At 39.2% G+C, this 27,134-nt stretch overlaps 1 protein-coding gene across 3 annotated transcripts in view; it reads right to left on the bottom strand.

Annotated features, from left to right (window-relative positions):
* LOC138167342 (acyl-coenzyme A synthetase ACSM2A, mitochondrial-like) overlaps positions 1 to 26,566 on the bottom strand; it is a 38,650-nt gene extending 12,084 nt beyond the window's left edge. The window contains exons 1-8 of one of the 3 annotated variants that reach the window (XM_069096063.1): positions 26,384 to 26,566; positions 19,569 to 19,828; positions 17,157 to 17,367; positions 10,557 to 10,764; positions 9,371 to 9,514; positions 7,110 to 7,272; positions 3,893 to 3,972; positions 1,676 to 1,799 (exon numbers count right to left, since the gene is read on the bottom strand). In XM_069096063.1, coding sequence (XP_068952164.1) covers positions 1,676 to 1,799; positions 3,893 to 3,972; positions 7,110 to 7,272; positions 9,371 to 9,514; positions 10,557 to 10,764; positions 17,157 to 17,367; positions 19,569 to 19,754 — 1,116 coding nt within the window. In that variant the 5' untranslated portion in view covers positions 19,755 to 19,828; positions 26,384 to 26,566. Of the gene's footprint in view, positions 1 to 1,675; positions 1,800 to 3,892; positions 3,973 to 7,109; positions 7,273 to 9,370; positions 9,515 to 10,556; positions 10,765 to 17,156; positions 17,368 to 19,568; positions 19,829 to 21,900; positions 22,087 to 26,383 lie in introns of those variants that run through there. The other 2 variants (XM_069096061.1, XM_069096064.1) reach the window with 2 other exon arrangements.
* Positions 26,567 to 27,134: the final 568 nt, after the last annotated feature.

The raw sequence follows: 27,134 nt of genomic DNA, 5'->3' as shown, positions 1-27,134 counted from the left end.
AAAGATTACTGTGTCAGCTGTGTGATTAGAGAGGGGAGAGCCTGGAAGCATGAAGATGGGTTAAGATGAAAAGTAAGGTGGTGCTTTGGATAAAGGACTGGAGCTAGAGTCTGAAAGACCTGAATGCAACTGTGGCTTCAGAAACTTAGTAACTGTGTGACCCTGGGTAAGTAATTTAACCTCTGTTTGTCTCAGTTTCCTCATCTATAAAATGGAGATCATTATAACACCTATTTTCCAGGGTTGTTGTGAGGATAAAATGAGATAATACTTGTAAAGTCTTTGCAAACCTTTAAAATTGTTTCCATTTTTATTATTGTTAGATTAAAATAATTCAGGCAAAAGTAATGAATACCTGAACCAGAGTGGTTAAACTGAGAGTAGAAAGAAAGGGGTAGATGGGAAAGCTCTATAAGTAAATCTTGGTAATAAAAACTTAGGGTGACTTTGCTTATGGATATCTGGATTTTAATAGACGATTTTGTAAGACCAGAATTTTCAAGATTTTCCCAAATGGATTGACAATAGTAAAACTTCAGGGGCTAAGGCAGACCTTTCTGTAGCTTCAAATCCTACATATTGGCAGTCATTTCACTGTACCATCACCTGTAACATCAGACATGCTCAAAGCTTAGGTGCCATTGCCCGTCATAATGTTGGGGGGTGTGGTTGCTAATGTTGCTATGTGAACTTTGTCACATTGTCATGAGCCCTACTCATGATTCCCACAGTACTTTCTGCTCTTGCCAGTCTATAGGTCAACTTGTAGATCCACTTCAGATGTCTTGAGACATCTAGCCAGATGGGAGGCTACTAGCTAGCACAGTCCATAGCAGAAAAAGGTGGATATTATGACATAGCAGATAAGAAAATCAAGGAGATAATCGATTTATGAGAGTAAAAAGGTGTCACCCGCCAACCAACTTAACAAGTTAATAAGAATTAACTCAGTCTCTCCTATTCTGAGACTGGTTGTTGGCAACAGGTTAAAGAAGAATGAGCCCTGGCTAGTGCTCTTTTATTGGCCTTTGTTAGTACTGGCCCTTGACTCTAAAGCCAGCTTTGTTGTGAGGGCTAGCAAAGAGCCAAGTGAGACTTTATTGTAGTAGATCATTTCAGTTCTGGAGGATCCAGTTATCTGGGGGACTTTCTCTACACATTTGTTTGTATCCTTCTCTGCTGTGTCCATCCCCAGGAAAGGTCTTGTGCATTGGGTTGTACTTTAAGTTGCCGAAAGCCTTAGGTATACCACGAAGAGGTGTACATTGATGACACTATGTCACAATGTCATTGATAGCTAAGTACTTCCCTCTTTTCTTCTCTGTTGTCAGTTTCAGGATCTAGCAATGGATGGAGGTTGGGTGGGGGGGGAGAGAAATAGCAAAAAGTGGCAGGCAGGGAAGGAAGGTATCATTGAATGCTTTAGAGCAAAAAAAGGGAAAAAGAGATGGCAAAGAGAATCTTTATCTCAACCCCACCATGACTGACACTTGACTTTTAAGCTAATTGCCTGATTTGGTTCAAATATATTCTCTAGGCAGGAATATCTGACAATGTAGGATTTCAGAAAATGTAAGTGCATGCATGTTTATTTTCCCTTCTAGAAATTCTGGAAACAAGTTTTAAAAACTACTCTTGGGTCATGTTGTCTATAGCTAAAGGGGAGTTCACATACAGTTTCTGTCTGTCCATAGATTTCCTTGATACTCAGCCCAGTTTTCATCTCCCACTTTTGCAAGATATCAGGGAGGAGGGTCTCTCCGGAGCTGAGGCAGAAGCGAAGATTTTGGAAATTGTAACTGAACAACAACAAAAAGAAAACAAACAACTGTCCTGAGTCCTGTGGGAAACTCTTTTAGGGAACAGCATTGTCCTAAGCCCCCAAAGTCCCATCATGAACGAATTTCTGTCCCAGGAGCTATGCTGGGAATGGAGAGAGTATGAGGCTATGAGGTTCCCCAGTCAAAATGGGAGTGGTGGTAGTGGGGACCAGAGATATTAGACCAGTGAGAAATCTGGTCTTTGGAGATATTTGTGGTTTTCACTTCATTGGGACCAAAGACTATTTAAATGTATAGCATTTGAAAGTGACACTCCTACTTTCTGCCTTTTCTGATGATGGATTATAAAAAGAACCCTGCACCAGGAGTCAGAGGATCTGAGTTCCATTTCTAGTGCTGTTTACTCACTGTGTGACTCTGGGAAAACCATTAAACATCTTCAACCTTCAGTTCCCCTATTCCTCATAAGGCATAAGTCTGGAGGACCAGAAGAACACTTGCACGGGTGGTGCAAACATTATTTGTATGCCAGGCATAGCTTGGGGTGAGGGGATGGAATTTGCTTTGGAAAACACAAAACAAATAGCTTGTGTTTGGAGCATTCCATGTTCTTCCTGTGCTTTTTCTTTCCTATCTGTCCCTTATCCCAAGGCTTCTTTTGCCTTCATACTCTCAACATCTCCTTTCCACACAGTACCCCAAGTACAATGGAGATAGTCAGAAGATCTGAGTTAAAATTCCTTCTTTTATGTTTACTATCTGCATGACCTTGGAAGAGTCACTTCTTGGACCTCAGTTTTCTCACTTAAAAAAAAAAGAGTTGGGCTAGATGACCATTGAGGTCCATTCTACCTCTTTAACCTTCTAAGGCAGGATCCCTGTGTTTCTGCCCTTCCATCAAAACTTCCTTGCACCATTCCTCATTCTCATAGGGCTGTGTTATTCCTAATTCACCTTGAGATGTTAATAACTAGAAACAACTTGAGCTGTCACTCTGACCTAATGGCATTTGCAGTTTAATAATATTAATGAGCATGAACACAGCACTTTGAGGTCTGCAAGCCCTTTACAAATATTATCTTGTTGGATCCCTCCAATAACCCTGGGAGGTAGGTGCTTTTATCACCTCCATTTTATAGATGAGGAAACTGAGGTTAGGAGAGGATAAATGACTTGCCCAGGGTCACTCAGCTACTAAGTGTCTGAGGCTGGATTTGAACTCAGGTCCTCCTGCCTCCAAGTCCAGTACCATTGTACTGCCTCACGGTGGCCTTCTTAGCTTAAAGGAAAAGGAGCTGACCGATGGCAGAATTTTAGGTTGCTAGGTAGGCTGGTGAAGGAAATTGTCAGTGGCAGGAAGAGTAGTTGGGAGCCCTTCATGTACCACCAGCCAGCCAGTGAGAAGCCTGGTCCTGCCGCTTAGTACCTTAGTGATTTAAAGTCACTTAATCTCTCTCGGCCTCATTGTACTCATCTATATAGTGAGGGGCTTAGACAAGATGAGACTCCTCAAGTCCCTTCTCACTTTAAATCTATGATCCACTAAAATAATGATGATGATGATGATGTTAATGGTGACGATGGTAGTAATGATAAACATCGGTGTAGGTCTTTAAGGGGGCAAAATACTTTGCTACTTTGCAACTATTATCTCTTTTGTTACTCAACAACTCTGTGAACTAGTTGCTATTATTATCCTCTCTTTACAGATGAAGAAACTGAGGATGAGAGAGTTTAAATGATCTGTGCAAAATAGTAAGAATTCAGTCTTCCTGACTGCAGGTCCGGCACCCTCTCCTCATTGCCTCTTGATAGACACTTGACTGGGTACATGTGCACACATGCACACACATACATGCATGCTCACACACGTGCACACATACACACACTCACACAGAGTCCTACTTCTCCCACCAGCAACTACTTTAAAACAGGATAAAATCCCATTTTGGAAATGGGATTTGCTTCATCTGCATGCAGATGGTGGTGGGTCTTAGCCGCAAACCCTCATCCAGGAAAGATGCTCTTGTCTTAGGGTGACAAAACTGAGGATGGGCTAATAACCCAGGAGGAACCTTGCCAACCCTAGGGCAGTGGGTGACATTGCCTACCTGCTGAGATCTTGTGTTAGCAGCATCCGGTATAACATGGGAGGCGCCAGCATGACATTGATGGGATATCTGGAGAGAGTCTGGTGAATAAGAACAGGGCAGTGGCTCAGATGTTGAACCTTGAGTCAATTATCAAACTAATGTCAGATTTTTGATATAAAGAGCACACAGAACTAGTCCCTAAACCGTACCCATATTCTATATGGAACTCAAGATGAGGAGTAACATTCCTTTTAATTTCCTCTGAAGCACCAGTGCCAAGGATTTGGGTCATAGTTTCATAGATCCAGAAGTAAAAGGAACCTTAGTCCTGTTTAGTCAGATCCTTTTATTTTATAGAAGAAGGAACTGAGGTGCAGAGAGGTTAAGTGATTCCCCTAAGGTCCCATAGTAAGTGGCAGAGTCATGTGGCTCCAAATTTCACGCCCGTTGCCTCTGTCTGACTCACTATGTGCCTTTATTTTATTTGGGATGCCCTCCTCCCTGGTAGGATTAGGGACTAGAACAAGGAGACCAGGGGTAAAGTTAATCAGGACCAGTCATTGACAAACATGGGAAGTCACATGCTTGTCTTGGGTGGTCTATTTCCCCTTTCACCTTGTCTTTCCCTTCTTATGTTGTTCCCACTGAGGCACCCCATCAGGTTCTTGAATAGAACTTAGGAAGTGACTGATAATAATTCAGGCTGATACTCATTTCAGGGATATATGCATTTCAGTAGGCAACTCTGAACCAAAGAGCCTTCAAGAGACAAAAAAGTGAGTTTCTTATAGTAGCGTAGTAGCTTCTCATCGTCCTAGGCTCTGGGGTAGAAGAGAGGAAAATATTGCTCATATATTTAGAACTGGAAGAGACCTCAGAGGTCACTGAGATCAATTTCCTCCTTTTTACAGATGAAAAACAGGCCCAGAAAAGTTAAATGATTTGCCCAACATCTCATAGGTAGTAATGGCAGGATTTGCACCCAGTTCTTATGATACCAAATAAGATGCTTTTCTTGCTACACTCATTCTACACCCCCTCAGGTCAGAGGATTTTTCCTTGAAGCTTCTGTCTGACACAGCCTGTGGTCAGTCTGGCTATAACTACATAGTAAGTGATTGAAAAAGTAATTTCTTCCTCAGGAAAAAAAAGTTTTCCAGTCAGTTCCTACTTATGCAAGACCAAGGGAGGGTGGTCATGCAGGACTTTGGAGGGCATCAGTCTCCTAGCAAGGTATTGAGAACCTTATAACTGTGGTATAACTGTGTACTCCAAATATAGAAAAGACTGGAGAGTTTCATTAGGCCAATCTGAAGGAGAAAGCTGTGTGAACTGTGGTATCCATTTCCCTTTTTCACCCTTCCCTCCACCAAGGAAACATTTCAGAAAAGGAAAATAAATTGTTCATTCATTGACCTCCTGGAATGCAAGAACTGCTAGGAGGCAGTGTTTTTATCTGCAAAGAAATCTCATAGGAAAAAATCAGGAGCTATCTACTGACTGAACATATTAGCTGCTCTTCCTTCCATTTGGCTAGTGTCTGTTTCCTGTCAAGTGAGATCCCCAGCATTTACAAACTTAGCCCAAAAATGTCTAGGTGAGTTAGTCTCTTTGTTAAAAGATGTCATCTCTTTGTCAAAAGATGACACAATCTGTTGGAAAGGACATTAGAAGAGGGGTGCAGTAGAAAGATTGATGACCCTGGAGGTCAATTGTCATTGGCTCTATGACCTTGGCTAAGTCACAGCCTCTCTGGACCTCAGTTTTCTCATTTGTAAAATGACCAGACTTGATAACTTTTATTGTCCCCTTTCAGCTCTACACCTATGATGCCATGATTGTGAGTCAGTACTACTGGGTTTTATTCCAAATTCACTCCTTGGGACTGGAGAGTATTGTATCCTCAGGATTTAACAGTAGTTTTTCAGTCATATCCAACTCTCCATGAACCCATTTGGGGTTTTCTTGACATGGATTCTGGCTTACCATTTCCTTCTCTGGCTCATTTTACAGATGAGGAAACTGAGGCAAACAAGGTTAAGTGACTTATCCAGATCACACAGCTAATAAGTGTCTGAGGGGGGATTTGAACTCAGGTCTTCCTGATTGCAGGCCTGGTATTCTATCCCCTGCACCACCCAACTGCCCCATCTAGCACAGTACCTGGAACTTAATAGGTGCTTGACGATTGACTGACAGTCTTGATCAAAGCCCTTTAACTCTGGGTCTTGGCTTCTGTATCTCAGAAGGTGATTTGATTTGGTGGGTGTGAAGTCAGGAAGATAAAGATTAAAATCCCATTTCTGACACTGACTTAACTGTGTGATCTTGGGTAAGTCACTTAATCTTAGTTTCTGCTTTTATAAAATAAAGATGATAAATAAGACTTGCAATACCTAACAACTACAACAAAAAATACTAGTAGCAACAGCAACAACATGGTATAGTGAAAAGTGCAATGGTCTCTGGAGTCAATGGATCTGGGTTCAAATCTCAATTTTTTTTCTCTGTGTGACCTTGGGCGAGACACTCAGCCTCAGTTCCCTCACTCATAAAATGAAGGGTCTGGACTAGGTGCTTCCTGAGGTTCCTTTTAGATCTATGATCCAGTGTAGCACTTTAATGTTTGCAAAGCATGTTAAATATAAACCTCCGAAGATTGCATATAAATGTCAGCTGCCTATCCAACAAGATTTATTATGGATAGCAAATGAAATAATGTACAAGATAGAGCCTTTAAAACAGTACAAGTGCTACATAAGCCTGTAAAGGGCTCAGCCCTACTTGGAACGGCAACAGAACTACCACCAAGGGTGGTAGAGATAACGAAATACTAAAGGATTAAAAAAAAAAAGAGAGTTGGGGCAGATTGTCACATGACAGAACCATAGACAGCAAGGAAGAGTATCTGGGATATGCCAGATCTTTAAGATCAATGCCAAGGAGAGCAACAGGTGATGCCACAATGTGTCCTTTATGGCTTCAGCAGAATCTGAGGCTAGCAGGACCAGCCCTCTAGGGCTAGTCTTCTGTTCCTAGACGAAGACAGTGGTAAGGAAGCAGATGCATCTTTGCAAGCAGACAGAGGTGATTTTCCATATCATAACTCCAGTATGAGGTATCACTGGGGTGTTTCTTGACCAGGACTCGATGGTCCTATATATTGGCTCCCCATGAGCATCAGAAGACTTTGGATTCATCTTCACCAACCCCCATGCATTAGACCCAGTCTTACATTGATGATAACCAGTGGGTCTATCCTTGGTAAATGGTGGATAAATGAGCATGCTCCAGATAGCCAGGGTTCCATAAATGTCCCTGCTATGTTGAGAATCCAACCTGTATCTGTTATAGTCCACATTGTTTCTGAAGTTTGCAACTTAATCCAACTTTCGTCCCTGCAGAGAGCAAAAAGTGTTTGCACGTTTCTGTATGAAGTTCCAGCATGTTATTGAATGTACATATGTATGTGGGGAAGGAGCTTACAACTTGGGTGGGGGTGGTGGGGAGGGATGGAGGCACACATAAATTCTAGATCCTTTTCTGCCCTAACCTCAAGTGAGTGAGTCACATACTACCCATGTCTCTATTGTCCTATCTGTAAGATTGGGGGCACCTTCTTTCCCCTCCTGGCTTTATAGAAACTTTGTGATAGGGGATGCAAAGTAACCAGAGCATAATCAGCAGCTATATGTTGGGAGTTGTCTGGACCCCCTGTGAGAAGGGGGGTCTAGAACATGACCTCCCAGTTGGGTTGGGTGCTTCACCAGTAGCAGACGTTTGATGTGGTCAATAGAACTTAGGTAAGTGAGAAGAGTAGAAGACTGCCTTTATGTAAGACACAAGAATCATTGTGAAGTTTTATCTTTTCATAGTTCACGGTACCCTGGCTCTGTCATTAACTAGCAGGGTAACCTTCGACTGGTTTCCTACCTGATCCAAAGTTTCCTCACATGTAAAATGAGAATAATAATCCATATCCTATCTACCTCATAGGATTATTGGGAAATTGAAATGAGACAAATCAGTTTGAAACATTAAAAGCAACACACTAATACAAGATATTCTTAATTCAAGCAGCTCTGCTGTGAATGTCCCTTAATTAAATGGGTGAAATGGGATTTTTTTCCCATACTGGACTGAAGGGACACAGATTCAGAGAATTTATGAGCTGGAAGGGACCTTCGAGGTTGTCCCAGGATTGCATACTTCCCATTGTTCCACAGTGGGGAGGGAAGCATCATCTCTTTAGAGCTTAACAAGAACTTGGAGGTCTCAGAATCTTGTCTCATAATACCAAAGATTTAGAGTCGGAAGGAGAGTTAGAAGTCACCTCTTCATTTTATAGATAAGAAAACTGAGGCCCAGAGGAAAAGTAACTTGTACCAAGTCACATGGATAAGTACATCAAAGAGCCAGGATTCAAACCCTGGCCCACTATCCCTAAAGCTATTTTTTTAAATTGAGTCATTTTTTCAGTCATATCTGACTCTATTTAGGTATTTCTTGGCAAAAATACTGGAGCGGTTTGTCATTTCCTTCCCCAGTTTATTTTACATATGAGGAAAGTGAGGCAAACAAGGTTAAAGACTTGCCTAGGGTCACACAACTAAGAAGTGTCTGAGATCAGATTTGAACTCAGGAAGATGAGTCTTCTCCATGTAGCACTTTATCCCTGCACCACCTAGCTTCCCCCAAAGCTAACTAACATGCTTTCTACTGTGCTCAATCTCCAATCTATTTTTGTAATCTCTTGCAATGTTTAGAAGTAAGAACATGGACTGCTTCTGACTGAGTCCTCATAGGGCTAATAGGATAATACTGATTTATCTTTCTTTCTGTCTCTGTCACTGATATCTCTCTATCTCTCTCTGTCTCTCTTCTCTCTATGTCTCTGTCTCTCCCCTATGTTGTCTTGCTTATGCAAGCATTGAGGAGAAGGGAAGGTGTGATAGTGGTGGGGAATTTCTGTTCCCTCCTTACAAAGGACAAAACAAAGTGAGTGGGAAGGATTTAGATCAATAAACAAAAGAACTTCTTAATAAGATAACTAAGGGGCTAAGTAGGGTGATATGCCTAGAGTCAGGAAGACCTTAGTTCAAATTCAGCTTCAGACACTTCCTAGCTGTGTGACCCTGGTCACATCACTTACCTTCAGTTTCCTTGATGTAAAATGGGGATAATAATAGCACCCTAGGATTATTGTGAGGATCAAATGAGGTAGTAATTGTAAGCACTTGGCACAGAGTAAGTGTTATGTAAGTGTTATCATTATTGTTAACTCTGGGAGATACCAAGTATGTCTCCTCCAAAGAGACTTAAGCAATCAATGAATAAATATTTATTAAATACATGCTATGTACCAGGCACCTAAGAAAAGCTAATAGTCTTCCTAAGAGGGGTTTCAATTCAGTCCCACCCAAAATATAGGGGGATGGGCCCAATGACATCTCAAGGCCCCTGAGGTTCTCTTCTGGGGTAAAGAAGCCTTCTTACCTAGCATCTAGCTTGTATTTGAAGCCCAGGCTCCCATGGGAGTGCTCGGCCATCTTGGGGGTGCCAGTGGTCCCACTGGTGAAATAGATGGCATGTGATTCTGTGCTCCCAGTATCTACACATGTGTGTGCAGTGGAGGCCTCTCTGAAAGACAAATCCATCATATGCTCAGTACCCAGGCAGAACCCCAGAAATTGATCTGTCTGATCCACTTTTTTCTTCTGAAGTGAGATGCCCTTGTAAGTACTAGGGACCCTGGATGACCCTAAGTTGTCAGCTCTGAAGGTGCTCTGGTTTCTAGGCCTGAATAAGAAGGATGCTTCACTTAAACCAAATGAACATTCATTTAGAGACTGGAGCAGGTTGTCTTGTGGTCAAGTATCAACTCAACAGTTGTTCTAACCTTTGGTTGGCAGGGACCTGCATGTAGTTCTCTCATTTCCAAAGTGGAATCAACAACTCTGTTATCTTATTTTGCTCTTTCCATCCCAAACTGGAAATGCCAAGAGTTGTAAGGCAAGAATGCCCATAAAAATTGGTGCCCAAAGCAGTCATATAGGCAGCTGTACAGAAAGAGTAAGCCCAAGCTGTAAATTCCATACAGTAAAGAAGGAAGGAGAAACAAGCCCTTCCTACCAAAACTTATAGCCCAGGATGCCCCTTGGTAAGATGAAATTGCAGAAAATGATTGTTCAGTCCTTTCTATCTCACTCTTCACTGACTTCCTCCCCTTATGGACACTTTCCCTTTCTCCTGTAAGGCAACTAACAAACTTCTACTACTGAGCCTCCTGGCAGGCTTGGTCTCTTTGGATAGACCCTAACTTTGAGATCTGCCTCTCTTCTCTTAATTATTTGTGCACCACGTTCTGGATGGAGCTATTCCCAGGTAACTTTCACCTTGGAAAGAGTTGGATCAATTCATTCCTTTAATAAGTTACTTTCTCAAAAATGTTTGTTTTAGAATTTCAGGGGCATAGCAGGGTGGTTAGAGCCTTTCCCAGAGATCCTTCAATCACACAAAGGTGATTGCCAACTTCATCAACTCTAAAAGCAAGACCCATTATAGTCTATAACAGGAACTTAAATTTAAGCCTAAGGAAAGCTGTTAGCATAGACAGGGCTCTCTCCTTCAAGAAACACAGGTTCAAGGGTTATTACAGAGTGAATGAGATCCAGACCCTCACCTTAGTAGTGTTTTCAAGTCCATCCATCCATCACGTCTATTTTCTGACACTAGGAGTTTGACTTTCAGAGCGAGGCCGTCAAGTGCTATTGTATCCACAGTGGGAGCTAAAGCTTCACTGGTTATGATGCATTTGGCTTTAGAGCTCTGCAGCCGGTAGAGAATGTCTTTTGCTGAAAGCATAGGGGTCCCGGGAATGAATACGAGTCCTAGGAGAAGCAAGTGATTATTGATTTGTTCATTGGATAATTCCTTTGATAAACATTGATTGAATGTCTAATTCAATCAGTACAAGGTAGGGTGCTAAGAATCACCAGTGATATAAATAATGTTAAGACATGGCCCCTTTTCCCAGTGAGCTTAAAGTTTATCAGATGAGATGACATGTACATGTATAGTCATAATATAAAAAAAAAAGACTGATAAAAGTACAAAGTGGTTATACATCTATAAAGTACAAAGTGTTAGTACTTTTTTTTTTTGGAGGTAGGAAGGCAGGGCAATTGGGGTTAAGTGACTTGCCCAAGGTCACATGGCTAGGCCACATTTGAACGCAGTTCCCTCTCCAGGGCTGGTGCTCTATTCACTGTACCACCTAGCCGTCCAATGCATTTTTTTTTAAAACAAGGAATTAAAATTAATTTAGGATAAGGATTCCCACCTAAGTTATGGATTAGACTAAATCTCTGAGATTCTTTCCAATTCTGAAATCTAATGATTCTTTGATTTTTGTGAGGTCACTTTTGAGTGATACTGGAAATTGTTTTTTCCTCAGTCACGAAAAACAGCCAGAGTCCATAGAATAAGGTGAGAAAATCCAAAGGATACCAGACAGAATTAGTATAGGATAAGACCACTGTGATTCCCTCCTCTGGGTCACATGCTCTCCCACAAAGTAGCAAAAAGGGAAGGCACTCTAAGATGTTCAGTTGTTTCTCTGGAGTCCAGTGTCTACAGCTAGTAGGTTGATTGCTAAAAAACTTTCCTGGTACTTCAATGAAGGTTGCCTAAAAGTGACAATGTGATTGAAGAGATTGGACTGGTCTTTGATGCTCTCCTATTCCCTGTTTCAGCCCTGAGATTTCAAAGAATACCTTGTCTGGATGTCTATCCTTGGTTTTTCACAAATTCTTTTAGTCACTGGGCCTATAAATATCATTTGGAAGCTAATTCCCATGAAAATATAGTGTAAGCTGCTATAATTTTAAAGTAAAAACCACGAAATTTAAATGAAGGGCTCTGAAGGACCTAAAAATTTTAAAGACCTAAAAGAATAAATCTTTAATGGTGGAATTTTAGACAGTCAATGGAATATAGTTTTTACTTTGTTTTTTTTTTTTTTTTTTTTGGCAGGAGCCTTCTTGGCTGTCATGTTGGAAAGCATCTGATAAATTCATTCACTTCAAATGTTACCTTTGAATATTTGTCATCTTTAAAAAAATTGATAAATTTCATTTTGATATATTACAAAACCTCCTAGCATAATTCCAAATGAATTTCCCCAAATGTATAGTCCTTGAAAACAGTTGAGTAAATAAAGGATTGTGTTTGATAATATTTACAACCTTGCATTTTAATAATTTTCCATTTCTCTAAAGAAAGGGCAGATGTTTGCTTTATAATTTAGTACCAGTGTTGTGCAATATTTTCAATCTGGGTTTCATTACCATTTCAAATTTTCTTCATTTATATTGTTCTAGTAATTTTGTAAATTATTCATTTGGTTCTGTTTTGTTCACTATGCATCCCTTCATATGAGACTTCACATATTTGAATTCTTATTCATAGTAGTATCCTATCACATTGACATGCTACCATTTGTGCAACCATTCTTCTAATGTTGGATTCTTTTTGTTCCCGATATTTTGCTACTTCAAAACAGAGCTGCTGTGAATGCATTCATATAGATAAACCTTTTCTTTTTATTTTTTTCTCTATAGACTCTTTTGGGGGTATATGCCTCATAATGAGATCATTAGGTCAGAGAGTATGAGTGATTTATGCACTTTTTTTTTTTAAGCAATCAGGGTTAAGTAACTTGCTCAAGGTTACACGGCCAGTTATTCCTGGGTGTGGTGCTGAGTGTCTGAGCCCGGGATTCGATCTCCAGGTCATCCCAACACTGGAGCCGGTGCTCTTACTCGCTGAGCCACCTGGCCACCCCGATTTATGCACTTTTATGATTTTAAAATTATTTTTCAGTGCTTGGACAGCTCCACCACAACATGTCAATGTGCTTGTCTTCCTACATCTCATGAACCCTAATTTTTTTCATGTTTTGTCACCTTTGCGATACCTCAGAGTTGTCTTCATTTTATTTCCATGGTAATTATATGGGCAGTGTGGATCATGAGTTAACTTGGAAATAAGGAAAATTTTGGTTTAAGTCTTGGCTCTAGGAAAGTTACTTAAAGTGTACATTCTCTAAGCAACTCTCTAAGATGCTAAGTTGCAGAAAAGGTACTGATCTGCATTGGTGGAGGAAATTTCCTCACTGGAAAGCTCCCTCTACCAATGAAATCATAAATTGAGCCCTTTCCCTTTCTTTGATGATTAGTGCTTTGAGCTTTTTCTTTAAAAAGCTTCTTGCTTTTGAGTTCATAATTTCTGTTTTCTCTTTTGAGAAGTTTTTTCCTGTCTCCCAACTATTTGGATATTGCTACATAACTCAGTCATATCTATTAATTTGTATCAATTCCCTATAGATTTTGGATGCAAGACTTTTATCGGAGAAATTTTTTTTGTTGAAAATATTGTCCCCAGTCCATATCTTTTCTCCTTATGTTATGCTTGAATTTGTTTTGTGTAAAATTTTTTAATTTTTAATTAAATGATCTATTATCTTCACAATATTGTACATGTTGCAATTCATTACAGAGCATGTCATTTATAGTTCTGAGACATATAACTATATATTTTCTTTAAACTTTTGAATAGTGTGACCTTTTATTTATTGGTAATTTTCCACTTGAAATTTATTATAGCATATTATTTAAAATGCTCAACTAAACTTATATTTTGGTAAGCTGCTATCTAGTTCTCCCTGTTAAACAGGTTTTTTACTTGATACTTTGTTTTCTTGAATTTATTAGAGACTATGCTCCTATAAGCATTTACTTCTAAATCTTGCTTATTTCATCTATTCTACTTTTTTTGTTTTACAGTGTTTTGATAATTATTGGTTTATAATATAATTTAATATAATAATAATAGTATGCTACCTGCTTATGACAAAGCCCTTCATTCCTACTTTTATTATTTACCTAGATAATGTTGACCTTTTTTCCTTTATATGACTTTTAAAATTTATTTTATTCTCTAAAGTATCCCCTTGACAATGTAATTGATAAAATGTAAATTTAGATTAATTTAGCTACTAATATAATTTTTATTAGATTGGTGTAACTTAATCATGGGCAATGAGCATCTCAATTTATTTGGGCCTTGTCAATTTCTGCAAAAATTATTTTATAATTTTATTTGTATAAGTCCCATGTATATCTTGGCAATAGTAATAATAATAGTAATTAACATTATATTGCTCTTTAAGGTTTACTAAGTGATTCATAAATATTTTCTCATTTTAATCTTACAACAATCCTGGGAAGTCATTGCTATTTTTATCTCCATTTTATAGATGAAGAAACTGAGGCAAATAGAACCTAACTGACTTGTCCAGGGTCACACAACCAGTAAGTATCTGAAGTTGTATTTGAACTCATATCTTCCTGATTCCAGATCAAGCACTGTGCTACCTATCTCCCTCTTGGTGGATTAATTCCAAGATATTTAATTACTCTTATTGTTATTTTAAATGATATTTCTCTATTTCTTCATCCTACTATATAGAAATGCTGATAATTTGTGAATTTATCTTGTTTGCTACTTTGCTAAAGCAATCAATTGTCTCAACAAAAGAGAAAACACTGGTTAATTAATTAATTTTACAATAAGGAAAACTATAAACCAACAAACAATCCCAAAATAAGCACAAGAGGATATTTTTTAAAATTAAAGGTAAGATATACAAAATTATTTTTAAAGCAGTTGAATTAATATTAAGATAAATGATAAAGGAGATAAATTTTATTTGAAGGATTACTTTAGCTGAATTCCATGAAATCTGGTAAGTGATCTAATTATTATAATTCTTTTGAATATAGTTTTCAATATTTCTATGACTTGGCCCTTGACCTAATCATTATTTAGAAAATTCTTTTCAATTTTCTCATTAGGTCTAAATTTTTTTTTTTACAATTTTTATTGTGTGTGGTCTATAAATGATGTGTTTAACATTTCTTTCATGCATTTGCTTGAGTTCCAGATATAATAGGTTTTAAAAAATTAGTCCCATGAAAGATTGAGAAATATGTATATTCACGAAGATTCCCATTTGAGTTTCCATATGTCCATGAAATCCAGTTTTCCCCAACATTTTGTCTGTAATTTTCTTCTTGTTATTTTTCCATTTGATTTATCAAACTCTGACAAAGGGATGCTAAAGTTGACTAGAATTTATGTCTTACCACCTAAAACTTTTCTTGGTTATTTCTTCCTTTGAGAACTTAATAGTTTTCAGTGTATATATATTTAGCATTGTATCACAGATAATTCATAGATTTAGAACTAGAAGGACCTCAAAAATTTAGTCTATGCCTCTCATTATGTAGATAAGGAAACTGAGGTCTAGGAAGATTTGATGACACAGTCACACAGATAGTAAGTAGCAAAGCCAGGATTTGAAACAAGTTCTCATGACTTCAGATCTAGAAATTTTTTTCTGGTATTATACTGCCACTTCGAAGTCATGTTGTTGCATTATCTATAATGTTTTTAGAAATACTATGTAGTTTCCCTGATTATCTCCTTTGATGTAACCTCTGTTTGCTATTGCTTTATATGAAATCATAATGGCTACTTCTGCTTTTTTAAATTTAGTTGAAACATAATAGCTTTCACTCTAGTCCTTTACTTTAAATGTGTATCAACCTCTGTTTTAGATATACTTCTTATAATAAGCCTGTTTTTGGATGGTGTTTTTTTTAATCCATTCTGTAATTTGTTTCCCTTTATTGGTGAATTCAATCTATTAATATTTGAGATGACAATTGTTTGGCTTTCTCTACATAAGATCCTCTTATATTGCTTCCCCCCCCCCCACAAGATACCATACTGACCATTTTGTTTTTTGACAGATCAGTCTTACTCCAAGTGCTAAAAATATGCAGCCATTCAGTCCCCTAACTTTATCCCAGAGATAAAGATTATCTATCTTTGTAACACTCTAATCTTAATCATCCATTCCTTCCAGAGATAATCCAGTTTCCATGACTATAAGATGGAAAGAGTGTGAAAAGAAGAAATTGAGGATAAAAAGTTTAAGGATTAAGAAAGGTTCCATAGGGCACAAAGGAAAAGCAGAGATGAGTGTTTGGGGAGATGGAAGACTGGGGAGTGGTAGGATTGAATTGGATGGGAATGAAAGGTTGGTAGAGATAACAGGAAAGAAGACTTTTGCTTCATCATTGCATTCTTTTTTCTTTCTTTTCAAACAAGAGATTTTTCCTCACCTTAAAAAAATTCATAATACTTAGTATTTGCTCTGGGGACTTTTTTGTTCATGCATTTCTTTGGTTTTTGAGTTTTTCTGTGAAGATTTCTTCCTGATCTTTTTCTTTTTGGTCTTTTTTTTATTTGGTACTTTTGTCTTTTGAAGGTGACACAAGGAAGCTAGAACTAGAAATGAGCACAGTCTTCTCATTGGAAGTTTGGGGTATAAAGGAAATAGTTCTGTAGCCCAAAGGAACATATTTCCCTTGGGGAATTTCAGGCATGTGGGAGAGGGAGAGAAATAGTCTGCCTCTCTGTAGAGTGGTATCCTATCTATTCAGGTCTGTATAAATGCAGGCAGACTCCTTTGATAACTCTCCAAAGAGTTTTCCACAGTTTGGATAAACCATAGGGATTATACTCAGATCACCCTAGTACCTTCATTCTAAAGAAACCTAAGCACTTTTTACTTGAGTTATATTATTCACATTCATAACTTCCCTGCACGGTAGGAAGTGGAAAGTATTTTTCTTTTTGTAGATGATGAAAACCAGGGCCCCGAGAAGTACAGTGATTTGTTCAAGTTACATAGCTAGTCCTTGGTCAAAGTGGGATTAGAGTTTAATTCTTGATGTCTGTTAGATGAAGTCATTGACTAAATCCTCTAACCTTTTGTTGAAGATCAACGACAAAAGAAGGCAAGTTAGAAGATTGCTTTGGTTTTGCTGTAAATGTGCCAGTGAGCAGGACAAAGGGACAGCCGCAGAGTGGGGGAGAAGGAAGAAGAGAGGCAAAAGACCTGATTAACCATAGTCTGAATAACCAGTCCCATCAAGAAAGAGCAAACTGTCCCAATGCAATAGACTCTGAAGAAGCAGTAAATGAAGGGGCAAATTTTAAGATAAAAATGCACCACTCCAGTTCCCGGCAATGTTGAGGTGTGGGAAGTGTGGAAGGTAAAGAGATAGCTCTTTTTTTTTTTTTAAACAAAGTAGTTGGTACCTTTGTATACTTAAGTTTAAGTATCTGTTTTCTGAGCCTTACCACTGACCTGCTCGAATGCAACCCACGATCACCAGCCACCACTCAGGAATCCGGGGCAGAATCACTATCACACGATCTCCTCGCTTCAAGCCACAGGCATCTGAAAGGACATTGGCTGCCTGGCGGGTGAAATCGCCTAACTCTTGGTAGTTCCATTTCACCTCATTCCCATCATTGCTCACCCACCACAGAGCTGGAGTCAGGGCTTTCTTGCCCTCCTGATGAAATAGAAAATCTAGTGATACAATGTGCACAGAGACTGACCATACGTATGAGGAGGGTGCACTAAATCTTTCAACCTTTCATTGAAGATCAATGATAAAAGAAGTCAAGTTAGAAGATTGTTTTTGTTTTGCTGTAAATGTGCTTTAATACTGTAACAATTGCCAGACACTTGAGAGGTAGCATAGGATATTAATCCTTGGGACAGTATATGCATGTGTACATACACATACATATATGTGTAAATGTATATATGTGTTTATGTACATAGATATACACACATACATATACGAACACACATATACACATACACACATACATATATGCATACATACATACAACTGTACCATTTGGAAGAGAGGACTGTCTACTTTGTGTGGGAGAGTAGGATTGATGAGTGAGTTCACATGACTCAGAGGATCATGTCAGCACGGACATTATTACAATATAGTGCCATCTTTTAAAGACTTTTTTTGCCTGTGGATACTCCCTGGTTCTCTCTACACCTGTTAGTGCCTATTTCTATTCTTTTTTTTTTTTTTTTAAAGCAATCGGAATTAAGTAACTTGCTCAAGGTTACACGGCCAGTTATTTCTGGGTGTGGTGCTGAGTATCTGAGCCCGGATTTGATCCAGGTGATCCTGACACTGGAGACAGTGCTCTTACTCGCTGTGCCACCCAGCTGCCCCTACCTATTTCTATTCTTTACAGGATTTGTCTACTAGGCAACATCATTTATTACTATGTGAAAACAATGGCCATAGGATTGAATGAGGAAGAAATAAAGAATTCTAGAGTGTCAGAGCTGGAAGAAATCTTAGAGATGATCTGCTTTAACCTCTTTAATTTAGAGGAAACTGCAACCAAGAAAGAGAATTAGACTTAAGCAAGGTCACATAGTAGCCAAGTCAGGTATAGAAGTGAGGTTTTCGAACTCCATGGCAGCCATTCCACACCCCACTGTACACATATATTATATATATATATATATTATGCATATACAATCATGTTAAACATATGTCCGCATTAGTCATGTCGTAAAAGAAGAATCAGAACAAAAGGGAAAAACCACAAGAAAGAAAAAACAAAAAAGAAAAAAAGTGAAAATCATATGCTTCCATCTGCCTTAAGACTCCATAGTTCTTTCTCTGATGTGGATAGTATTTTCTATCATGAGTCTTTTGATCATGATTCTTAGATCACTGTATTGCTGAGAAGAGCTAAGTCTGTCATAGTTGATCATTGCACAATGTTGCTGTTACTGTGTATGGTGTTCTGGTTCTGTGGAGCTAACTTCTGGGACTGAGAAAGTTTTCTTTAGAGTATGTAGGTTGGAGAGGGCTGGAAAGAGGAAGAAGGGATTCTGATCGAGTAAATGCTTGATCTTTCTAGATGGGCTTTTAGATTCATTAGCATGTGTTGTAGTTGAGCTCTACAGCAACATTTCTTGTCTTTGCCCTCGTGTTGGGGTCTCCATCACCTGTGCTTGTCTGTTTAATCCCCTTTTCCTCCCAAGATGAACCTGAGGGAAAGGACCTTCCACCCCTACTCCTATGATTATCCTGTAGAAACCAACTGTAGCCCAGAGAGAAGAATGGTTCACAGCAGTCAAGCCAAGACTAGAACCTGTGTTTCTTAACTCCCTGGAAACCACTCCCCAACTCCACTGTACATTATTGTAAGTAGGCTGTATCCCACCATGTTTACCTTCTAGACAAAAAAAATCAGGAGAAGAGGGAATGAAGTCAGGGTATTTGAGCTGGTGCAAAATGGAATGGAAAGGGGGTGGTAGAGTCTGATTTTAGTCCTAGTGTATTTGCCTTAGGAAAGCCTCCCATTACTTTCTATAGAGAAGGGAACAGATGAGATGAATTGGTCCTTAGGGAACTTCTAATTTAAGAAAGACTTCATGGAGGAAGTAGGTGGGAGAGTTAGAGAGAGGGACCAGAAAGATGGATGAGGGATGCTTGAAGCAAACCACCCACACTGTAGGGAAGAGGCAGACAAAATATGTGTTATGTTGTGTTCTGTGTTGGAGAGGGAGTGGAGCAAGGGTACTTATTTTTCTGGGGGATACTTGCCATGGTTTTGATATTTTATTTCCCCCAAACTAAACAGCACAAACACTAAGAGTCTACATCCTGCTTCCCAATTTCCCTCACTTCTGACACCCTCAGTCCTTGGAAATCCCCATCACCTTCTCCATACGAGCCCAGTGATCCAGCACATCATGTGCAAAGTTAAACTTCTCAGGCATTTCTGGATTTCTTGCCCCCAGGAAAGCTTGTTGACCCATGTTCCTTAGATGGAGGTGCAGTGGACAGCAGGCCAGCCAGGAGGTCAACAGGTCTCGGTACCGTTGGAATCTTAGCAGCAGAAGCATGATCAGGAGAAGATAGTCCTAATGGCACTAGGAAGCCACAGCAAACCTTTGAACCTAATTTCACTGCCAGAACTCTGTTTGCAGGAGAAATAGAAGAAATGTTAACTCCTTCTTGGCAACACAGCCCAACCAAACCTTGGGCCTCCAGGGCCACCTAAGGGAAACCAATCTCTTTCACGGCTCACATGATAGCTTGTTTGCATGTCTAGATACCAAAGAAAAGGTGCAGCAGGAGCTAGGGGTGGGCACTCCTCTCAGTTTCTTAGGTCTGCATCTTACATCAAGCATAGGGCTAAGTTAAATAGGGTTGGCATTGTTCATCTTTCCATACAGAAGTCCTTCCCAGAACAGAACAGACAAATCCCTATGATGTTTGATAGCCATTCAGAAGTTTCAGAGACTTCAATCATTGCTCCTACCTCCCCCCAACATCTGAAAGTACAAGAAATAATGTTTTTCCTGCAGGATACCACATTGCTGTATCCATCTGTACATGTGGTAGCTGGCAGAGCACTGGACTTGTGTGATAGAGATGTAAGTTACAGCCCCACTTATCTTTGTGACCCTGGGCAAGTCACTTAACTCCCCTAGCCTCAGTTTCTTCATCTGTAAAATGGGGATATTAATAGCAACTACTTTATAGTAGTGAGGATCAAATAATACATGTAAAGTACTCTGCAAAACAATGCAATATATAAATGTTAGATATTGTAATTCTGTTTTTTTTTTTTAAAGAAATTGGGGTTAAGTAACTTGCTCAAGGTTACATGGCCAATTATTTCTGGGTGTGATGCTAAGTATCTGAGCCTGTATTCGATTCCAGGTCATCCCGACTCTGGGGATGGTGCTCTTACTCGCTGTGCTACCTGGCCGCCCCTCAGCAATTAGGGTTAAGTAACTTGCTCAAGGTTACACTGCCAATTATTTCTGGGTGGGTGCTAAGTGTCTGAGCCTGGATTTGATCCCAGGTCATCCCGACTCTGGGGCCAGTGCTCTCACTCACTGCGCTACCTGGCCACCCCAATTCTGGTTTGTTTTACAGTGTTTATTGCTGTTGCATCATTTCAGTAATGTCTGATGCTCTGTGACCCCATTTGGAGTTTTCTTGGAAAAGATACTAGACTTGTTTGCCATTTCTTCTACAGCTCTTTTTATAGATGAGCTGAGGCAAAGAGGATTAAGTGACTTGCCTACAGTCACACAGCTAGTAAATGTCTAAGGCCAAATTTGAACTCAGGTCCTCCTGACTCTAGACCTGGCACTCTATCTGCTCTGCCACCTAGTTGCATTTAACAGTGTAGAATATAACTGTAATATAATAACATATAACAATATATTAATCCGACCCTCCAACCCTTTCATTCAATGATAAAGCTCCATCTCACCATACTAATTAATCAGAAGTGCCTCGGCTCTCACTGTGATATATACATGACACTAGAATTATGTCATGGAATTCCTTTAAATGGGATTCAAGCCTGGGATCCCAAAATTTCAGGTTTGGAAGGTCCTCCTGTAACTTTGACCTATACCTGAATGAGAATCTCCTCTACTATTCTTCGACTCTGACTCTAAATCCCAATGTGGCTATCCAACCTTCTTTTAAATATCTCTAGTGAGGGGGGTGGCTAGGTGGCACAGTTGAATAGATCACTGGCCCTGAAGTCGGGAGGACCTGAGTTCAAATCCAGCCTCAGACACTTAACCCACTCGCTAGTTCTGTGACTTTGGGCAAGTCACAACCCCAATTGCCCTCCAAAAAAAAAAGGCAAAAAAAAAAGATCTCTAGTGAGGGTTGACTTACTATCTATGGAGAGGAGATCTTCCCACTTTTGGATAGTACTAAGAGTTAAGGAATTTTTCCTTTCATCAGCCCTAACATTATTTCTTTGCAGCTTACACCCATAGATCTTATTTCTTCCCTCTGGGACCACATTGAACAATCACATACCCTTCTAGTGTTGAAGATAGTTATGAAGGTCTGGCAAGAAGAAATTCCCACATTAATCATGACTGAAAATGTACATCTCTTTTTGCATTGTAGCTTTCTCAGCTCTCAGACTCCTCAAACTACTTGTAAAGTTTATTCTTTTTTTACACCCCCATGTAGTCATACTTCCCACAGCCCTTCTTCCCTGAACCTTACCTTCTTCTAGGCTTGGCACCTCCCCCTGGGAGTGTGTGATGAAAAGATGAGGATTTGCCAGCATCTCTTGAGACTGAAGTGCTTACCACCAGTGGGGTTTTAGAGAGAGAGCAATTGTGAAGACTTAAAGAGGCTTAGAACAAAAGGAGGAGGATCTTTCCTAAGCAGCCCTAGCATCTGATTTTATCTCCTTCTTAATGCTCACTTTCTGCCTAAACCTAAGTTACTCATAAGCCATGAGGTTGGACCAGGCAACATTCCATCAGCTAAAAACCAAAGCTAGAAATTTTTATTTAAAAGGACAACTAAATGTGATTATTTCAACTCAATTTGATTTAATGCATATTTAAAGTACATTTAAACGAAATTTAAAGCACATATTAAGCACCTACTATATACAAGGCTTTATGATATTATGAAAAATGTCTGGGATGAATCTCTTGAGCTTATAGCAATTCTGAGGAAAATCAATTTCTTTCTGTCTCACATGATCCATACTCCCACTGTGTGTCTATGTGTATTCATGTTGTCATTTGTCCAGTTTGTGGCCACCCTCCTCCTTGCCTCTATGGACTATATTTTATTATTCTTCCAGTACCTCTTGTCATATAGATTTGGACCAGGTAGACTTTGCAGTTCCTTTGCACTCTAAATCTACAATCCTGTGATCTTTGGAATGAGTTCTGAGAAGAGCTGCCTACCACAGCACCTTTCACACTGCTGACATTCTGTAAATGTTTATTGAATGAACAATTACAGCAGGGATGGGGGCTAACACATCAGTGAATCAGGTCACTTTAGTATTAGTTTATTATTACAATCCAGGACTGAAAGACCAGGTCAAAGATCCACCTGGTTGAATAATATTTCTGGGTAAGTGAACCTGGACCAGCAGTTTCCAGAAGTGGAGGGCTGTCTTCTTCAATTAGGTTAGCACTATGCATCACATAGCTGGCACAGAGTAATGGAAGGAACATTGAATTCCAAAGTCAGACAGAGGGCATGGGTTCAAATTCTACTCTTCAATTACTTCTTGTGTGAGCAGGCACAAATTGTTTAATCTTGTGTTGTAATACTACTGTGGTATAAGAAATGATGAGCATGTTAATTTTAGAAAAACATGGAAAAACTTGCATGAAATAAAGAGCAAAATGAGCAGAACCAAGAGAACATTGGCTACATTAGCAGCAATATTTTTCAAAGAATGTGAATGACTGAGCTATTCTGAATATTTATAAATATTCAAATCAGCTGCAAAGGACCTATGAAGTCTGGTGTTTAAAATTGTACAACCTACAATAAAAAAGACTGAGGCAGAGCTCTGAGCCAATGACATTTTATTAAAGGATCCATGGTCCCCCTCTAATGAAGGGGACCTCACATCTTCCTCACAATTTCAGATACCCTCTTCTTCCAGGACCTTGTTTTTATAGGGTTTCCAAATATGCAAAAGAGGCATAGTGAAATATAGAATCTCATTGATTGATAGACCTTGCTATTGGGGGCCAAAAATGGCATATCAGTAGGAGGGTCTCAGATTGGGCAAAGCATAGGGCATCTCCACTGACTAAATGGCCATAAGGTTGTCACTTGCTCATGCTGAACAAAAGAGAGAGGCCCAGAGGTACAAAAATAAATTGGGGGACTTTCCAAAGCATCAAGGCATTCCACCTGTGCTGGACTTGGACATGGAATTTGAACAAAACAAGATGGAGATATCTTTGCTAGCATTCTTGTGGTTGTACTAGTGGACCTCATGATTTGGTAAACAAGTAGTGAATGTTATATTAAAGTTTGAGGTCCTATAAGAACCTATATATCTCCATATGATTTATGTAATATATCAAACTGATAGAAATAGAATAGGGGTCCAAATGAATGATTTCTCACAAAGGAAGATGCCATCTACCTCCAGTGCAAGAAACGATAAATAGAAGTATACATAATATGGTTTTATATCCATCCATCCATCCATTCATCCATCCATCCATCCATCCATCCATCCATCCATCCATCCATCCATCCATCCATCCATCCATCCATCTATGCATCTATCTATCCATCTCTCTCTCTCTCTCTCTCTCTCTCTCTCTCTCTCTATCTATCTATCTATCTCAAATGGCAGCCTTCTTTAGTTCAGGTTGGGAGTGGGGGAAGGAGACAGCATGGAACTTAAAATGTAACCAAAAAGTTCCCCAAATTGCTAATCTTTCTTAGCCTAGGTTTCTTCATCTACAGAAGTTAGCTTTAAATCTATGACTTTTTGGTTCCTAACTTCTATTACTAATTCCATAAAGACTCTTTCAAGTCATGAAATTGCCCAAACCTTTATTAAATATATTTATGTTTTCAGTCTTTACTAGTTCTAAACCGGACAGTGAAAGGTGCGGTGATAGGGTGGTAGACTGGGAAAAGGGCAGGTAATAATAAATAAGTTTACAATCTGCTGCCTCTTACTAGTCACAAAACATCTGTGATGTTATTGGTATGGGCCTTCCCTCCCTGATATAGACTGGAATTCCTCCACAATGGAATGGGTGATCATCAACTCAGTACTTGGTAGCCAGCCTTTCATTCTACTAGCCTAGTTGTTGAACATTAGGAACACAGCCTTTGGTGGGACCAGTCCCTGAGGTCTTTCGTGATGAATTAGACCCATCAGAGCTTGTAGGCTACTGTCATAATCTCTAAGAATCCAAGGTCCATACCTCAATCAGAAACCAGAGTAGAACTTTGGAAATATAGCACATTTGAGTAAAAAGACACCTGAGTAATCATCTAATCCTACCTTCCCTTTTTGCAGAGTAAGCAACAGAAGCCTAGACAGATTTGTTGACTTGCATACTGATTGTCTGACCCTAGGTAAATCATTTAACCTCTCAGTGCTTTAGGCCAGAGGTGTCAAACCCACAGTCTGCAACATTCTCCAGTGGCTAAACTAGGTTAAAATGTAACTGGGAAATATTTAACAAAATAAGTTAAAATACAATAAAATGTAGATAACATTGATTTTTTTTTTTGCTTTTTGGAGGGCAATTGAGATTAAGTCACTTGTCCAAGGTCACATGGCTAGTTTTTGTGTTGAGTGTCTGAGGCCAGATTTGAACTCAGGTGCTCCTGACTCCAGGGCCGGTGCTTTATTCACTGAGCCACCTCGCTGCCCCATTGCATTTTTTTTAGAAAACAACATGAGTTTACAGAAATTTTGATGCATGGATTAATGGTCCTGTTTCTATTTGAATTTGACATCAGTTCTCTAGACAACTCTAAGACTCTAAGTTTAAGAAAAGGTACAGACCTGCATTGGGAGTGGGAGTTCCCTATATCAAGGAAATCACCCATCCTTTTCTTATCTCTTTGCTCATGAGCTAATATGTATACCTTTAATACCTTAGTTGGTGTCTATGTGATTCTGTGGGCTCATTACTTAGATATTAAGAGTTGGAAGGAATGTTAGATATCATGAAGTTCTATCTACAATATAGCCTTTATCAAAATTCATCCAGCCTTTCTTGGATCTTCAGCAAGTGACAAAGAACTTATACCCTATCTTAAGAGGCAATACATGCCATTGTTGGACAGTTGGGCTTATTCTTGAATTCCTGGGATTTTCACCCATTTATACTAATTTTACCTTATAGACTAATGCAGCTCAAGTATTTTCTTTATATACCTCTCCAGCTATTTGAAGTCAAAATTCAAGTTCATAGCCAAAGGCACTGTTTCCTCATTTATTCCATCAGGGAAGGTTTTATTTTAATTGGAGGCATTAGTATACTGGACAGTGTTAAGTCCAGAGCACTAAACTGAAAGGAGAGTGGAGTGCAGTGTAGAAGACTCCAGTCAGAAAATGACATGAGGACACTTGGTAGGGGTGGTGGAGTGAAAGGGATGGAAGCAGAAAGAGGATTTGGAAAGATGCCAAAGACAAGTCATATTGTGTTTTTCTTCCTTCCTTCCTTCCTTCCTTCCTTCCTTCCTTCCTTCCTTCCTTCCTTCCTTCCTTCCTTCCTTCCTTCCTTCCTTCCTTCCTTCCTTCCTTCTTTCCTCTTAAGACAGCTCCAGCTCTGGTTAATAACACCCTCCCTCTAAACCTAGGAAGAAGACCTTAACTTTTAAGGGTGTTCAGAGTCCTTTCTTCCTTTGGGTTGAAGCATTTGGGAGAAGTCATTTGACATCACTTTCTTCAGTCAGGCATTCGTATCATATCAGATGTAATTTCTTAAATTCTATTTGCCAATGACATTCTATACTTCCTCATCTGAGTCACACTTCCAACTTCTCAGCTGGGAAATTCTTCCTAATGTTAAAATGGTATTCTACTTGGTATAGCTAATGCCTGATGAGTAGAAATGATCTTCTCATTTCCTTTCATAGCCTAAAGGTTGTTAGTAAGATCTCTGGCCTTGCAAACCTCCCTACCCTCTTCTTCCCACTTCCCAAATCTTCCTTCCCAGCCAAAACTTCTTTCAATTTTACTTACCTCTGATGAGAGGGCAGGGTGCATATTAGATTGCAGAAAGAAACTTAGAGCCCTTGGGATGTAAGTAAGGAGATGCTAGACTGGTTCTATAGTTCATCTCAGGATCTAAAGTGGTGAGTTTCTTTGCTCTGGAAGGATAAACTGTTAGCTGCAAGGAGAAGATTCTCTGTAAGACTGTGGTAGAGACTGGCACTTTCAAAGATTCTATTTCAAGAACAGAGATGATTCACTGACTTTCAGGTAAGAGCTCTGAGTTTCCTGAGGGGAAGGGCCAGTGAAAAGAATCTTTCTCAATGGCCACCAATAACTCAAATACTCCTCCTCCTGTCTTTAATCTTTCCTTTAAAAAAATTTAATCGATTTATTTTTAGTTTTAAACATTCATTTCCACAAGATTTTGAGTTACAAATTTTCTCCCCGTCTTTTCCCTACCCCCACCCCAAAATAGCAATCCTGCTGAATACCCCTTCCCCCAATCTGTTCTCTCTTAAATCCTCCCCCATTCCCCCCTTTGATTTTCTGGTAGAGCAAGATGGATTTTTATATGCTGGTGCCTGTATATCTTATTTCCCAGTTGCATGTAATACACATTTTTTTTTAACATTTGTTTTTAAAACTTTGATTTCCAGATTGTTTTCCTTCTTCCTTCATCACCCACCCCTACTGGGAAGATTAGTGATTCAATATAGGTTGTACATGTGTAGTTATACAAAATGTTTCCATAGTAGATATATTGTGAAAGACTAACTAT

The sequence above is a fragment of the Petaurus breviceps genome, unplaced genomic scaffold (assembly GCF_028583685.1).
Source record: "Petaurus breviceps papuanus isolate PSGF00001 unplaced genomic scaffold, PetGlider_PUasm1.0 229, whole genome shotgun sequence".
Classification (NCBI taxonomy): Eukaryota; Metazoa; Chordata; class Mammalia; order Diprotodontia; family Petauridae; genus Petaurus; species Petaurus breviceps.
Note: the sequence above shows the minus strand (reverse complement) of the source record. Positions and strands in the feature narration are given on the sequence as shown.